The following is a 15,752-nucleotide window of genomic DNA, read 5'->3' as shown; positions in this document are numbered from 1 at the left end:
GAGAGGGGTCGTCCCTCCTTAGCTTTCTGGGCTTAATGTTCCAGCTGCCCCCTGTGGCCACTCAGCACCCAGAATTTGTCCTCCTTGGGCCCCAGTGCCACATGTCCATCTGCCCCTGCCTTGGTACCAGGAGGCGGCGGCTTTTGGCCTCATGGGCTGTCCTTACTCCCTCCCTCACAGGAAAGCCTGCCCACAGGGACGGGGGACGATGCAGGGAAGTGGAGGAGGAATCGAGACACGGAAAGGAGGGAGGAGGGAGTGGAAACCAGAAGGCCCGCCCCCACCCTGACACCTCTGTGTTCCTCGCCCCCGTGGCCAGATGGAGAGACCTCCCTCACCTTGCCTTTGCCCAGTGCTGTCTCCACTCGGATCTGGGCCCCCCGCCACCTGCACCCTGTGCTGGGGACCCTTCCCTCTGACGAGCCCCACGGGCTCCACCTGGCCTGGGACACCTACTTGTGCTCGCCATCTCTGCCTCCCTTGGTCTTCTCTCTGCCTTTGCTGAGTAGAAGGAAGAAACGAGGAGACAAGGGGATGTGTGTGAGAGGCTGTGAACCAGAGTCACTTGCAGGCTTAGTCCCTGACCCTGCTGACCCCCATGATCCCGGGGGGCCTCCTTGTCCCAGAGACCCTGCACCCCATAGCATCTCATGTCAGCAAGCCTGAGCCTGCTGGGCAAGGGTCCCACGTCCCTGGGCTCTACCTTGGGGGTGGGGGGCTGTAATCCTAATTCTGAGAGAGGAGCTCCCAGGAGTGGGCCTCCAAACCCAGGAGAACCTGGAGCCTTGGTGACAGAGGAGGCTTCAGGGTCCTTGGATCTCCCCCCGCCCCAGGTCAGGGTCTGGTGAATTCAGGATGTGGGTCACAGGTACCACAGGGAACACAAGGTTAGATGAGCCAGGCCATGCCTCATGCCCGGGCCACCAGGCTGTCTTCCTCCGGCTTGATCCCCTCCAATGGAGTAAGGGGCTCCTAGGCTCTGAGGAACTCAGAGAAGAAAGGGGGGCCCAGGACATTCTGGGTCTGCAGCAATAAGCCAGCTGTGGGTCCAGGGTTCAGAGCAGGGCTCCTCCTCCTCCTTAGGGTGACTTCCAGAAAGCCCTTCTGGAACGTTCTTTCACTGCTTCCCTGATGCTGGCACATTCCCGCCCTACCCCTCTGCACACACTCCAGGCCTCTGGGCTGGCAAAGGGGCCTGCACAGGTCCACACTCTCAGTGTAGAAATGGAGAAGGGAAAAGCCCCTCTTTTTGTGAAAAATAATACTCTCCTGATTTTACTACAACCACTTTAGGGACTACAGCTAGCATTAATATTAGTAACTGTACAGCCCTGTGTGGCCTGCCCTCAATCACTCAGCCCACAAGGGTGGGGATGGTCATCCTTGTTGCTAGGGGACCCCTCCCTGAATCCCTGGACAGGCCTGACTTTCCTCCTAGAGTCCACACTGTGTTTTTAGTGTTCCAGAGTGGCCAGGTAAGTTTTGTTCTTTAGTCAACACACACACACACACACACACACACACACACAAGCTCTTTCTCTTTCTGTCTCAGTTTCACTCACCTCTTCCTCAGGCTCCCACCCCCAGCGCTCTGTCTGCACAGTTAGAAGCAACCATGGGATGGGGGTAGGGAATCAAAACGGTGGCCTTTGGGTTGAAGAGGACCCCCACCTCAGGTGAAGTGACTTGAGTTTGGGAGGAGTCTCCTTGAGCACCGCTTTACCACAGATCTCACCTTGGCCTTGACCCTAGCTCCTCTGGGCTGCTTGGGAGTGGCTGCAGCTCTGGAGCTCAGTCTGGTGGAGGGAGGTGGGGGGAGGGGCCGTGGGAATCTTGCACTCTGGGGGTGAGGCTGAGTGTGCTGACTCCCCACACACACACACGTCTATGCACACGCTGGGGCACATGTCTCATGCGCATCTCTGTCAGAGCCCCCAGCCATGCACACATGCCCGCTGCCCCCTGGCCCCAGACATAGGAGGGAGGTCTCCATGGGTCTCCACTGGAGTAGAAGAATGACCCAGAAGGAGAACAAGAAAAGTGACCCCCTCCCTCCCCTCCCCTAGGATGAGACCCAGCAGAGGCACCCCTACATCTCCAGGGACACCAGGAAGGGCGGTAGGCAGGAGGAGGGCCGTAGGGCCAGGCAGGCGGACAAAATAAGGAGAGTCTTGGAATATGCCTCTGCAGTGCAGCTTCGAGATTAAAGCTGGGTTCCCTTGTTTGTCCTTTCTAACAGGGGATCCTTACCAGAACCCGGTGGTGTATGCAGCACCTCGGTGTCACCCAGAGATAGAACGTACATGCAGGTAAGCGTGTGAAAACACTCAGGCACTTGAGTGTGTGTGCACATGTGTGTGTTCAGGGCTGAAATCTCCTCTCTCCTCAGACACCGGGGCAGGTGTACACTGACATACGGGGCCCAGAACCCCGACTTTTTGCTTCTGAGAACAAAGTGCCCCTGGAGTTAGTAATTCATTCCCTCTCTCTGCAGCACTGATGGCAAGGGAGGTGAGGGAAGGGGGCGAGGGAGCCCTGCGAGTGGGTGAGGCCCAGCCCGGGGCCCAGGCGGCGGTGAAGCTCTGGCTGTGGGCAGCTTTGTTGGTAGGGCCCTTGGAGTGGGATGGGTTGATAATATCTGAGAAGGATCTTGGGCCAAAAAGTCAGATGCTGCTCGGGGTAGAACAAGTTGTGGTGGGGTGACGTGGAGACTGTGGGAAGGGAGGAGGAAGGAAGGGGACCCTGGCTGAGCACTGGCCACGGGCCGGCACTGTCAGCCAACAGGGACTAGACAAGCAGATGGAGTGACTCAGAGGGCGTGTGACTGGCCAGGGCCTGGGACTGATGGACTGTAGGAGGAGAGGGTTGATAGGAGGCAAGGGGTGCGTGTGGTGATAGGTTGGGGGCTGGGGGCAGAGCTGCCGGCTGCTTCCCTGAGGTCCAATAGGAGGAACTTCCAGGAAGATCCCTATGGCCTTGGCAGTGTAGAGGAGTGACTGCAGAGGTCCCTTCCAGGAGGGAGGGTGAGATGGCAGGAGCCCAGCAGGGGGAGCCAGGCCCTTGAAGAAGACCCCACATCATCGCCTCTGCCCTCCAAGGAATAGATATCTCTTGCCACCAGTTCTGAGCCTGAGGCTGTTTCCTGCCACTCACTCCACAGCCCCCCACCCCGGCCTCTCCAGCCTGCACCCCACCCAGCCACGACCAACAGGGAGGAGTGGATTCCCACACCAGACCCTTGTGGGTCCAGACGACCAGGCGAGACACTGCTGAGTGCCGGCAATGAGTTGTTGGGAAAACAACAGAGGGGCGCCCTGTAGTTTGGGCACCTTGACCTACAAGGGGATGGGCCTTCCCTGGAGGGGCTGAGGGCTGGAGGCAGATGCAGGCGAGGGCGGGCTTGGGGGCAGAGCTGAGACACATGCATCCTTTCCTTTTCCCTGTCCCTTTGTTGGCCACATTCTCTCAGAAGGGCTCTCTGGCCAGTGGCTTCCTCCCAGACCCCACAGCTGACAGGCCTGGCTGGCCGGCACCTACATAAGGAGGATGAGACACATTGAGGCTTGCGAGACCAAAATCAGGTTCTCCTCAGAACCCCACACTTCTTGACTGAAGCCCCAGTGGCCCCTGTAGGCAGCTACAGGAAACTGCAGCAAAGCCCAGGTTCTCTATACCCACCCCTGGGGACTGGGAAAGGGAAGAGGTTGACGACTGCAGACAGAGCTCCTGGTCTTCCCGGGGCCACCGGCCTGCACTGGAGGGGCTGGGTGAGTGTGAGCATGGATTTCCGGCCGCGTGGGGGCTGCCAGCACAGACCCTGAGAACGCCCGGGGTGGTGTCGCTGCCATGCGTTCTCCGGCCAGGTCTGCAGTCATCAACCTCTTCCCATTCCCAATCCCCAGGGTAAACCCCTCCTCTCACTCCTGCTTCCTGCCACTGCCCTGGGAGAGGCTGTGTGAGGGTCAGGAGAAGTGGGAAAGCCAGGCCATGGCCTGAGGAAGGATGGGACACCCTCTGTCTCCGAATTCCTGGGGCCCGGGACCATCTGCAGGTCCAGGACCAAAGCCCAGCAGACTTGCCTGCATCGTCTCACTGCTCCTTCCAGCAGCACCCTGGCCTACTCGTGGGCGGAGAGAGGGCCTCATTCAACACTGCCTGAGCTGCAGCAACCCTGCTGCCATCTTGGCTGCCCAGAACTCTGGAGAATGGCTCCCCATGTGTGCGCCCCACAGGACCCAGAGAACCTCTGCCTCCCTCTGGACGTCGGAGCTGGGGGCGGGGGGCCAGGATGCTCAACCCACTGTTGTTATTGACCCAGAAGGCTAGCGATTTTCCCGAAGTCACTCAGTTAGTGGCAGCAGGACGCAACTCACTGGGGCTCAGCTCCCCTGATTCAGAGCCAGCGTTCCTTTCCCTGAAGTTGATGGCCCTCGAGAGGCATCCAGTCTGTCCCCAGAAAGCCCTTTCTTAAAGAGTTTTCTTAAAGCCCACTGGTAGTCTCAGACAAGCTCTTTTCTCTAAGGGGACAGAAGATGGGGACCTGATGGCACCCTTAGTGTCCTTGTCCCCATGCTCGCTCCCCACTGGGTCCCTTCTCTTTTCACCATTTTCAGACCAATTCCTAACCCTCTGCACTGTCCAGCCAACAACCTGTTTGTCACCAGCCCTCATGTGGGGTAGCACTTGGCACCCCAGTTATAGCCTGACCCTCCGTCAACCCCTTGGCTCTCCCAGCACTAGGGTAGGGGTTCCTCTTGTCCTGGGCCCCCTTGTAGAGGTAGCAGTGATGGGCCAAGGGTCACAGGCTGGAAAATGGCAGAGCTGGGACTCGGGCCTGTGTCTCCTAAGGCCAGATTGTATGTCCTCTCCATGCCACCCAGCCTGGAGTCTAAGGAGGACTGGCTGCAAAGTGGCCTGGGTGATACCGCCCACCCCATGGCTGGCCTGGAGGCGAAGGTCCAGTGACATTTGCCGCAGGCATGTTCCTTTATTACTGTTACTCCTCACTTGGCTCCCAGGGTCTTAAGCTTATATGTGAGTGTGTCTGTCTGTCTGTCTGTGTGCAGGTGGGGGTGAGTGGTCCAAGGGCAAAAAAGGAAAATGTATTCATGTAATTAAAATATAAAGTCACATTACCCTAATTTAGAATCTGTGTCTTTTTCAGGACAAGCACTGAATAAATTTCACTTGGAAAGGACAGGGTGGAAGGAAATGGGAGGGAGATGTTTCCAGTGGGAGGGGAACAACCCCTCTCTCCAAACCCATCCCCATCCTTCTGAGGCACCGCTGACTTACCTGTGTTTCACACATGATTTCCAGTTACCTGCGGAGAATGTTTTACCAGCCTAGCGTCTGCCTCTCTGGGCCCTAAGAGTGGTACAATTGCACTTCCCTTTTTGGAAACATAATGCATTTGGACCCAGCATCCTGTCCTCTGTGTGTGGCTGGACTTTGCAGATGTGACTCCTGGACACCGAGGGTGCCGGATGCCATCCTCTCAATGGAAGAGAGGCTAGGTCCCCACCAGGACTGCTGGCTTCACCCCGGCTGGAAGGGACCCCCGCCCTTCCCTTGTGTCTTCACCGAGCCAGGCTGCCTGGGGCTAGTCTGGCGCTGCTGGGTCTTGGGCCAGAGAGATCAGGGCCTCCTTCTGTCCACTTTTCCCTTCCTTTGAGGAGGCCAGAGGTCTAGCCTCTTCTACTCATGTTAGACGCTGCCCTCCCAGAGTGTCGCTTCCCTCAGCACAGGGGGAAGCCTGGCCTCTGGCCCTGATTGCAGATACTCTGCTGCCTCCACAGTGAGTTCTGGAGTTGTGGGTGAGGGGGGGCTGCAGAAACCCCTTCCCTCCTCTTGTATTGACTCTCCAGCAACTCGGCTCTGTGCTCCGAGCCCAGCCAGGCCTAGAGGGGCCTTCCAGGGGCACCAGGGCCCAGGCACACTCCCTGTGTCTTTGGGGAGAGAGGGCCCAACCTGTTACCTCCGGAAACTCTTCTCGCCTGATGGCCGGGAGCTGGGGCGGGAGCCGGGTAGCAGCCCATCCGTCTCCTGGCTGTCCTTCTCTTCCTCGTGAAGGGACTCCTCTCCCAGGAAGTCCGCGTCATCCCAGGAGCCCACTGTGCCATCTGTGGCCTGATACCGGACCTCCACGCACAGGCTGGTCTGGAGGAGAGAGGGGTGCTGAGCGGCTGGGATGGCAGGAACAATCGTAATCCCGTGGACTCTGCTGCTCCATGATTTTACAAGGTCATTCCACACCCTTAACTCACGGAAGGAGGGCGAGCTGGGGACAGTCCTCCCATTATGTTCCCATTTTGCAGATGAGCAAACAGAGGCTCAGAAAGACTGACAAGTGCAGACTCAGTTGACAGAACGGGCTCTGGCTCCAGATCCCGTTGCGCATGGCTCTCTTCCCGCCCTGGTGCCCAAGGTAGGGGGTGGGGGCCCCACTTGGACAGCTGGGCCCGGGCTGGGGGTGGGCTCTCCGAGTCCACTGTGCACAGAATCAAGGGCATCCTCCAGTGTCCCCAGGGCACAGGTCACCCCCTTGTCCTCAGAACGAGGGTTGCCTGCAGGGACAAGGGGTGGTCTGCCTGAAGTCAGCTGATGTCCCCTCACTCCTGATGATCGTTGGGATGTGATGACATGAACCCTTCAGCAGAGGAGCCCAGACCCTGGGCACCCTCCAAAGGCGTGGTCTCAGCAATTCTTCCTGCCCATCTGACACCTACCCTCCTACTCTGGAAAGGAGGTACCATCAGGTAACCCTGGACTTTTCTCTAGGGGAGCGTGGAGCCCCAAACCTGGACCCATGCTGTGCACTTGAGAACCCTGATTAGGCGTCTTGTTCTGTATCCTTGGGCCACTGCCCTCCTCTCAGCTCTGGTTTCTCCCTGGTATACAGGGAGGACTCATTCTAATCCCTTCCTCAACCCACATGGGTGCTAGGACATCTAGACATGCTTGCCCCCTCTCCAAGTCAGAGTTGGCTTGCTCCGGGGACCCCCACAGGCAGCCTTCACTCAGTGAGTGCGCCTCGGGATGCCAGCCTTCCATTTCCCCTGGGAAGGGAAAGATACACACATTTTCTGAAACCTCACTGCGCTAGTCATCATGGTAAGATGCTTGATGTAAACTCATTTGATCTTCCCAACACGTCAACCTGCCCTACCTAACACATCAGGGAGGTTAAGTTACTTGCTCAAGTCACACAGCTAACAAGAGACGGAGCTGGGATGTGAGCCCAGCCTGGCTGACTTCAAGCCCCACATCCTTCCCACTGAGCAAATGTGGTCCGTTTGGTGAGACCAAGCCTGTTATGGTGGGAAAATGGTGGCCTTGGAATCAGAGGTCCGGGGTCCTAGAGTTGATTTTGCTGTTGACTAGCTGTTTGACCTTGGCTAAATCCATTCTTCATCTAGGACTTCAGAGTTCCCATCCACAGAATGGGTGGCAGAGGTAGGTGGTGGGTGAGTTAGATAATTTGTAAGTCCTTTCCTCAACTGAATTCCTACATCTGATTCTAGAAATACAAGGCCCGGGCTGTGCTGTCTGTCTGTTCCTGCCCATTCCCTCAGTTCTCTCTCATGTTTTACTTCTCACATTCTATGCTCTTCCTCTGGACATCTATGTTCCTCTCCAAGTCCTCCACACCACCAGTGTCTGGAGCTTGTTTTTCACCCTCTCTCCCTTTGCTGTGGTTGCTGAGACCCCAACTCACCTGATTTCAAGAGGTCCCCCCACACCTGCCCATGCCTACATGTGGAAGAACGACCTCTTTGGGGCCAAGTGGAGAAGCCCCTTGTTCTCAGCAGGGAAGTGTCTTGAGCCACCATGGCACTGTGGGAATTTCTGCCTCACCCTTGGGGTTCCTCGGAGAGGGTTCCTTCCATTCTGGCTCCCTGTGGCTGCAGTCTTACTTCTGAGGTTACTCTGCTGACCACTATGTAGGGTCATACGTGGGACCAGGGTTGGTGCAGCCCCATTTTACATCTGGATAAACTGAGGTCAGGAAATAATAGCTACTGATCTTATTGGGTTGGCCAAAAAGTTTGTAAGATGTTATGGAAAAACCTGAATGAACTTTTTGACCAACCTAATATTTACTGAGCACTTACTATATACTTAACTGTCCCAGGCCCCTTCTGTGCATTTCCATTTAATCCTCAGAAGAGTCCTGTGAAGTTGATACTATAATTTTGCTCACTTTGCAGATGATGTGTAACCGGCCCAAGTCACACGGTTACTGAGTGGCCTAGCGAAGGTCTGTATCCAGGAGCCATGTTCCTCACCACTAGGCTCAGCTGCCCAGGGGTGGGCATGAATGAGCTCAAGGGGACAGATGCATCAGAGCAGAGCCTGGGGACTGGGCATCTCGACTGGTTTATTTCCTTCCTTTGTTTGCTTGTGTATTAAGTCCCTGCAGGCTGTACATCACTGGTGCATGTGTGTTTGCTGGAAGTCCAGGGATGGGTTGTGACAGATAGAAAGAGGTCCCTGCCCTCATAGAATGGCTAGTCTTAGATGCCAAGGCAGGCCTGAAGGCCATGCCCTGTAGAGGCCAGCGGGGCTCGGGCTGGCTTTCAGATGACGAGGATGCCTCTTTAGTGACCCCTGAGCTGGGTCCAGATGGAAGGCTCCCTGATGGAGAAGGGAGGGAGCCCCCTAGTCACCGTCACTTGTACTCTCACTGCAGAAAGGGCTCCAGTGTCTGCCACCCTCAAGGGCTTCCCCACAGCCCCCCACGGCCTCCAGCAGTCTGACCTGAGTCTCCTCCTCCCACAGCACCTTTCTACCCACGAGGAGACCCAGCCTAGACCACGCTATGTGCAGGTGGGGGCAGGGGTGAACAGGCCCCCAGGTGACCCAATAATGGGCATGTCCAGGGACTCTCTGGGCACCCCAACCTTGATGATCGCATTGTTGTCGTCCATCAGCGTGTCGGTCACCTCCACGTGGTTCTCCTCCACCACCTTCTGCAGCACCATGCGGAAGGTCCCGATCAGCCTGTGAACGGCAGAGGGGCACGGTCTTCATGGTTTCACATCGAGAGGTCAGAGAGCAAGGCTGACATCCCAAGAGGCTGTGACTGGCTGTGAAAGACACCGGTGGGCTGGAGAAGGAGAGGGCTGGCTTGGGCTCCAAGCTGGGGTTGGAGAAGGTGGCCCAGGAGCTGGGGCTGGCCAGAGCGGCATGTCCAGGAGGGTCTGTGACCCCCAACAACTGTGTGTATTTGTATGTATGAGAGCCATTTTCCTGGGAGAGCTTGAGGACAGTGAGCACCAGGGGGGATGGTCACAGACTGGGATTGTGATACCCTGGTGGGGCTTGTGTTCCTCAGGTTTGTGCTGTCTCGGGGTTCAGCTCAGCCCCTGCAGAGCGGCTTCCAGATGCCCAGTATGGAGGCTGTGGGGAAGGACTGGAGGCTCCACCCCCTTCCACTTCCCTAATGACGACCAAGATCTCTGCTCCTCACCGGCACCACTGGCTCATTCATCCTCTATTGAATCATTAGTGATGCCCCACACACCTGCATTCTGCAAGCTCCTTGGGGCAAGGACCCATTTGACTGTGGGCTCCCCATCCCCCTAGGTACCTAGAGGGGTGATGCAGGGCAGTGATGTAAAGGGCACAGTTCTGGAGTCAGAGAGAGAGGATTGGAAGCCCAGCTTGTACACTTACTAGAGAGTTATCTGCTACCTGGGCATCGAACTTGGGCTCACTCAGTCTCAGATTTCTCCTAAGATGAGCTAATACCTCTACTTTACGGCTTAGAGGACCAACAGAAATGCTCTGTACCAAGTTCTCGTCAGCACACCTAGTGCGAAGCCAGCACTCCAGGAAGCTGTCTGGTCATTGTCAAGGGGCTGACATTAGTCTGTGAGCCTTTCCAAGGAAGTGGCTGTTTCCTATTTCAGCCTCTAGTTGATATTTCTGGCTCACAGGAAATCTCAAAATCTACTGGCTAGAATTAATGAACAACAGTGGGGGCCCCATAAATGCTGACTGAGTCGAGTTGTCCCACACTTTGCCCCACAATTTGAAGGTTATTGCTCTGGGAGAAGAGGGTACTCAGAGAGATGTTCTCGCATGGTGATTCATGTTGGGTAGATGAAAACATACACACCACTTCTGACTGAAGGGACAAAAGCTCGGGGGGGGGGCGGGCATCCACAGGGTGTGAGACAGGAGGGGCTCTTGGGGCCCTCCGGTGCTGCTCTTGGCTTATAGGGGAGGAAAGTGAGGCTGAGAAAGCAGGAAGGGATGCAATTAATTTAATGGCCACTCTGGGTGAGATGAGGTATCAGGTGGAATCTGACTTTAATGTGTTTGATGTTTGTATCCTCCTGATGGGCTCTGGAGGGCAGACACTGTTTATAAAAGCCTCCTGTCTGTGTGAGAGCAAGAAGTGGCAGGAGCAGTCAGAATGCATGCTTTCCTCTGAAGTTCAGAGCTCCATCTGCCAGCTCGTCCCACCCTCCCTCAGGGTGAAAATGTTCACACTATTCCTCCACTCTAGAGCCCACCAAGGCTTCTAGACTCTTCTCAGACCAGCCCCTTGGCAGCTGCCTCCCCCACGGCACCCTGGCCTCTCCTCAGCTTGGGCAGTGCAGACCGAAGTGCCAGGCCGGGTTCAGGAGACCAGGCGTCGCTGCCCCTGAGTCTCAACTTTAGGTGGGCTCTTAGCTTTCTGTCCTGTGAAGCCCTTCTAAGAGTAGACTCTAGGCATGAACATATATACTGGGCTTTTGCAGCCTCATCTCTTCAGGCTCTAAAACAGTGGGGTTGCAAAGAGTCGGACACGACTGAGTGACTGAACTAAAACTTTAGCATGAACAGAATCATCAGGAGGGCTTGTTGAAATTCGGACAACTGGAACCCACCCACCCGTGGTTTTGCTGGCCATTGTTTAACAACAGAAATATCAAATAGGGAGGGGAAGGGCAGTCCTGACTTGCAGCTTTTGCCCATTTTCGTGGTGTAAATACCCCCACCAAGGTCAGTTTCAATCTTCCCATGTGAAGTTCACTGAACACAGAGTCGGGAGAGATGTGTACCATCAGCCCTTGGGAGTGGGCCCCACGCCAGGGGCTCTGACTTAGCGGAATGACTATTTCTGACCTGTGTCCAGGTGATGCTGATGATGGAGGTTGGGGAGCTTACTTTGAGAATCCCTGTTCTACCACAGCCGACTGGAACTTCAGGCCCTTTTGGCCCTACTAGGGCCAGTTGCGGAGAAGGCGATGGCACCCCACTCCAGGACTCTTGCCTGGAAAATCCCATGGATGGAGGAGCCTGGTAGGCTGCAGTCCATGGGGTCGCTAAGAGTTGGACATGACTGAGCGACTTCACTTTCACTTTTCATTTTCATGCATTGGAGAAGGAAATGGCAACCCACTCCAGTAACCCACTCCCTGGAGAATCCCAGGGAACGAGGAGCCTGGTGGGCTGCTGTCTATGGGGTCGCACAGAATCGGACATGACTGAAGCGACTTAGCAGCAGCAGCAGCAGCAGGGCCAGTTGAGCACAACTTTTCCCTAGAAGAAGCCCAGAGAGCTGTAGAGCTGCTGCAGTGTGACAAGACACCCCCAGGGGGCAGGATGGGCTACTGCCCCACCAGTGCCCAGAAAAGGCTCTGGCCTTCCAGCTTAACCAAGGTTTCGGAGTTTAGTCTTGCAAGGGACATAAGAGGAGAGTTTGTCCTGCAATAGCATTCTTTTAAATGGATAGTTGATGTGATCTTAGTCTTATGTAAAGAATAAAGAAAAACATTTTTATAAAACTTTCCTCCTTTCACACGTCTGGAACATACTGTTTAAGCAAAACCAGGGTGCTTGCTATGAAAACACATTTTCAAAACACATGCCCTTATGCTGCTTCTAGCAGAACACTGCCCTCAACCCCTTCCATAGACGTTCTCTGGGGAAGGAGCTGGTGTAGGAAAGAAGCCTTGGGTCTGGTCTGTCTGGTGACCCCAGAGACCACATCCAACCCCGACCCCTGCTGCCCTCTGTCTGGACTGGCTGGAAGCTCAGCAGGGTGTGCCTATTGCTTCTCTTCCTCTGGGTAGGTCCGCATGGAGGAGTTGCCTGGGAGGGGGCCCAGGTGGGCTCCCATGTCCCTGGAGAGCTGGGACCTTTCCCTGGAAGGTGCAGGCATGAGGCCATCCATTCTTCAGGAAGGAGTGCCAACCCTGGGTCAGGAGGTCTGAGTTGAAGACTAGGTTCTGCCTTGACTCTGCTGTGTAACCCTGGGCAAGGACAGTCTCTGGGCCTCAGTTATCCCTGAGCTGTTGGTGAAGGAGCTGGAATCATCCATCTTTGGACAGCCTCCCTTATGCAGCTCATCTGGGTTACCCACCACAAAGAGAGTACCCCTCCCACCCATCCTACCAACAGGGCCCACAGTTGGGCAGGCTGAGTGGAGGCAGGATCCCCGGGTACTCAGCCAGCAGGGAGGAGGCCTTCACACAGCTGGGCCCGCAGACTGACCACAACAGAGCTGCAACCAGGCTCCAGGACCTGTCAATAATTCATTGCTTTCCCCTGGGAGCTGGTGTCAAGTGCCCGAGGCCTGGCAGTGCCTCCACTGCTCTCCTGGCTCCTGAATTATTCAGGAGTCCCAGGAGACTGGTGCCTGGGTCAGGCCAACCTCCTCTCACAGGGCCCTGGACAGGCAGAGGGGGTCGTACAAGATCTTCTGGATCCAACACTCACTGAGTCCTCATAGGGAAGCCCAAGACTCTCAAAACAGGACCTCATTCTAGGTGGATGGAGCAGACCCAGGATCTCCCGGCCCCTGACAAGGACACTTTCTTTCTTCAATCACAGCCCCTACAACTGCTGGGTGAGGGGCCAGCTCCTAAACTGCCCTCTGCTTCTAGGGCAAGTCCCCTTCTTTGTGATGGGTGATGGGATCAGACCCAACGTTCTAAATCTCACATCAGCCTCCTTTACCTCAGTTTTCCCAAATGCACCAGTCAGGTGACTGGGTTCCTGGAGCACCCTAAGTTCTTCAGAGAAGAAGGGCCACTTGGATTTGGGCTCCCAGATGCTCCCACCCTGTACGTTATCTCCTCCTGACCAAAGGGGACATTCATTCATTCAATCATTCCATAGAGTAATGGGGGTCTGCTGGGTGTGGGCCACTGTCCCAAGCTGTGGGTGTGGCTTTGCTGGTTGCTCTGCCCAGAGGCTCCCCAGAGGCTTGGCTCCCTCATCAGAGGGAGCCTGGTGACTGATCTGGACCACAGTGGGGACAGAAGGCACACACCAGAGGGACCGTTTCTTTGGCTCAGGAAATAGAGCCCAGACTCCAGGGTGGGAGACTGAGTCCCACCTGACTCCAAGTACCCGCCCTACCTCTCTGACTCCCAGAGCTGGCCTGTCTCAGGGTGGGTTCTATGTTGTCCACAAGACCGCCACTCCTCCCCACCCCAGCTCTGCCGCTGACAGCTCCCTGGACCTTCTCCAGGCTTTCTAAGGAATGGCAAGACTCTCTTCTACCAGGCCCATGTCTCTCCTTGTGGGGGTTTCCTGCCTTTTCTTAGGTGAGGGCAAGGAAGGCAGAGAGAAAGAAAGAAGGAGAATCAGAGTAGGCACTCCCCCTGCTGTCTCCCCTCTTGCTGGCTTTTTAGAACAACTCATCGAGGCCTTGTATTCCAGCATATTCTTTGTGAGGGTAGTCAATTTCCTAAACAATCTATCAAATACTTCTGATTTGTTTATAGCAGGAGTTTTCATGTTTTCAAGGGCTTCCAGCGTTTCAGTGGTTGATCTAGCAGCCCTTGTTTAGATGATTTAGCAGTCTCTTCCACGTCCTTGGTTTCCACCATCACTGCTCACATAGCCCGGTTTCTGGGAGTCTGAGGATCAGGAGAGGAGGGGGAAGACCAGCATCCTAGCACCCCCTCCACTGCTGTCTATCCCTGTGGCCTCGGTCTCCTCTCCGAGGCTCAGTTTCTCCATCTGCACAGTGAGGGTTTCTCTGACTGAGCTCTAAAGCTCCCCGGTGCTCTACCATCTACTGTGCGTCCTGCTGGGGGGCCCAGCGCCCCTGCCAGTCCTCAGCTTCTGCTTCCTGCCCCACATCCACCTTATTGTGCGTGTTCCTGTTTCTCTTGTCCTCACAGGTCACCCAGTCGCTCATCCCAGGGAAGAAGATCCTGCTTTACTTTAGGGGCCCCGGTAGAGTGTCTTACGAACTTTCTTGTGGGTGTCAGAGGCAGCTGCCTGAATGATGGGATGCCCTGAGCCAGCCATCCTGGAATGCCCACTCCAAGTACTCAGCTGAGATCTCTAGGGCCTGAGATAAAAACCACAGAATCCTTGGATCCATGTGGTTCCACCCTTCCTGACTCAGAAACCCCTCTACAGCATCATGGTCCACTCTCTGCTAGCCCTCTTCCCCAGAGAGCTCACTGGTTGGAGAGCTCTCAGATCTCCCAGCAGTCAGCTGTCATCTGGCAGTGCAGCCTGGTCCTCGTCCTGCTTCTTGGCACACATCTTTCCTCTTTCACGTGGCAGGAATCCTTTTTGAGGGGCAGGCATGTCTTAACCCCTCATCTTAGCACCTCCAATGACTAGCACAGTGTCTGGCTGGTACAGAGTGTTTCTCAGTGAATGTTTGATGAGTGACTGAAAGCATGGACAAAGGATGGATGGATGAACAAGTCTTTTGCAATTTTCTCCTCCAGGCTCTCAGCCTCTTGTCAGGAGGCAAGATTTAAAGTCCTTTCCCCCGGGCACAAAGCAGTGCCTCTTCATGTTCTCTGCAATCGGCATGAGGAATAGTGGAACCCTCGCCCCTCATCTCTCCTGCTCTGATGGCTCTGCTTCTATTAATATGACCTAGGATTAGGTCTGGAGAAGGAAATGGCAACCCGCTCCAGTGTTCCTGCCTGGAGAATCCCAGGGACGGGGGAGCCTGGTGGGCTGCCGTCTATGGGGTCGCACAGAGTCGGACACGACTGAAGTGACTTAGCAGCAGCAGCAGGATTAAGTCAGCTTTTCTTTCATTTGTAGTCTTCTCTCACTGTTGAGTCATAGTGAGCTCTCAGTGAGTAATCCTCCCTTGCATTTTTTGACATGTTTTGTGGTTCAATCATGACTCTCTCTAGCTTGTATAAGAGGATTTGGCTTTTGAATTCAAGACAGGAACTGCTGCTGCTGCTAAGTCGCTTCAGTCATGTCCGACTCTGTGCAACCCCATAGACGGCAGCCCACCAGGCTCCCCCGTCCCTAGGATTCTCCAGGCAAGAACACTGGAGCGGGTTACCATTTTCTTCTCCAATGCATGAAAATGAAAAGTGAAAGTGAAGTCGCTCAGTCGTGTCTGACTCTTCGCGACCCCATGGACTGCAGCCCACCAGGCTCCTCCGTCCATGGGATTTTCCAGGGAAGAGTACTAACATGTACTAAATTTAGCCAAATGCAGGAGACATGAGATGTGGGTTTGATCCCTGGGTCAGGAAGATCCCCTGGAGGAGAGCATGGCAACTCATTACAGTATTTCAGTATTCTTAAGCTTCCCAAGTGGTGGTAGTGGTCAAGAACCTTCCATGCTCAGCACTTAGTCTGTGCCTGACACACAGTAGGCAGTTAGTAAACATAGGGATTGGATGAATGAATGAACATCTATCTCACTTGATTCTCACAGCTTCCCTTTGAAGTAAGTACTTAGCCTCTTTACACATGCATACATCGAACTCAGAGAGGTTATGCAACCAGCCCAGGGTCACACAGTAGGTAACTGA

At 55.2% G+C, this 15,752-nt stretch overlaps 1 protein-coding gene across 2 annotated transcripts in view; it reads right to left on the bottom strand.

The window, feature by feature from the left end:
• Positions 1-15,752, bottom strand: part of OTOF (otoferlin) — a 91,915-nt gene that overhangs the window by 48,364 nt on the left and 27,799 nt on the right. For both annotated transcript variants that reach the window (XM_006046218.4, XM_044926148.2), the window contains 2 exons: positions 8,904-9,003; positions 5,978-6,159 (listed from right to left, as the gene is read on the bottom strand). In XM_006046218.4, the coding sequence (XP_006046280.2) occupies positions 5,978-6,159; positions 8,904-9,003 (282 nt within the window). The remainder of the gene's footprint in view (positions 1-5,977; positions 6,160-8,903; positions 9,004-15,752) is intronic.

The sequence above is a fragment of the Bubalus bubalis genome, chromosome 12 (assembly GCF_019923935.1).
Source record: "Bubalus bubalis isolate 160015118507 breed Murrah chromosome 12, NDDB_SH_1, whole genome shotgun sequence".
Lineage (NCBI taxonomy): Eukaryota > Metazoa > Chordata > Mammalia > Artiodactyla > Bovidae > Bubalus > Bubalus bubalis.
Note: the sequence above shows the minus strand (reverse complement) of the source record. Positions and strands in the feature narration are given on the sequence as shown.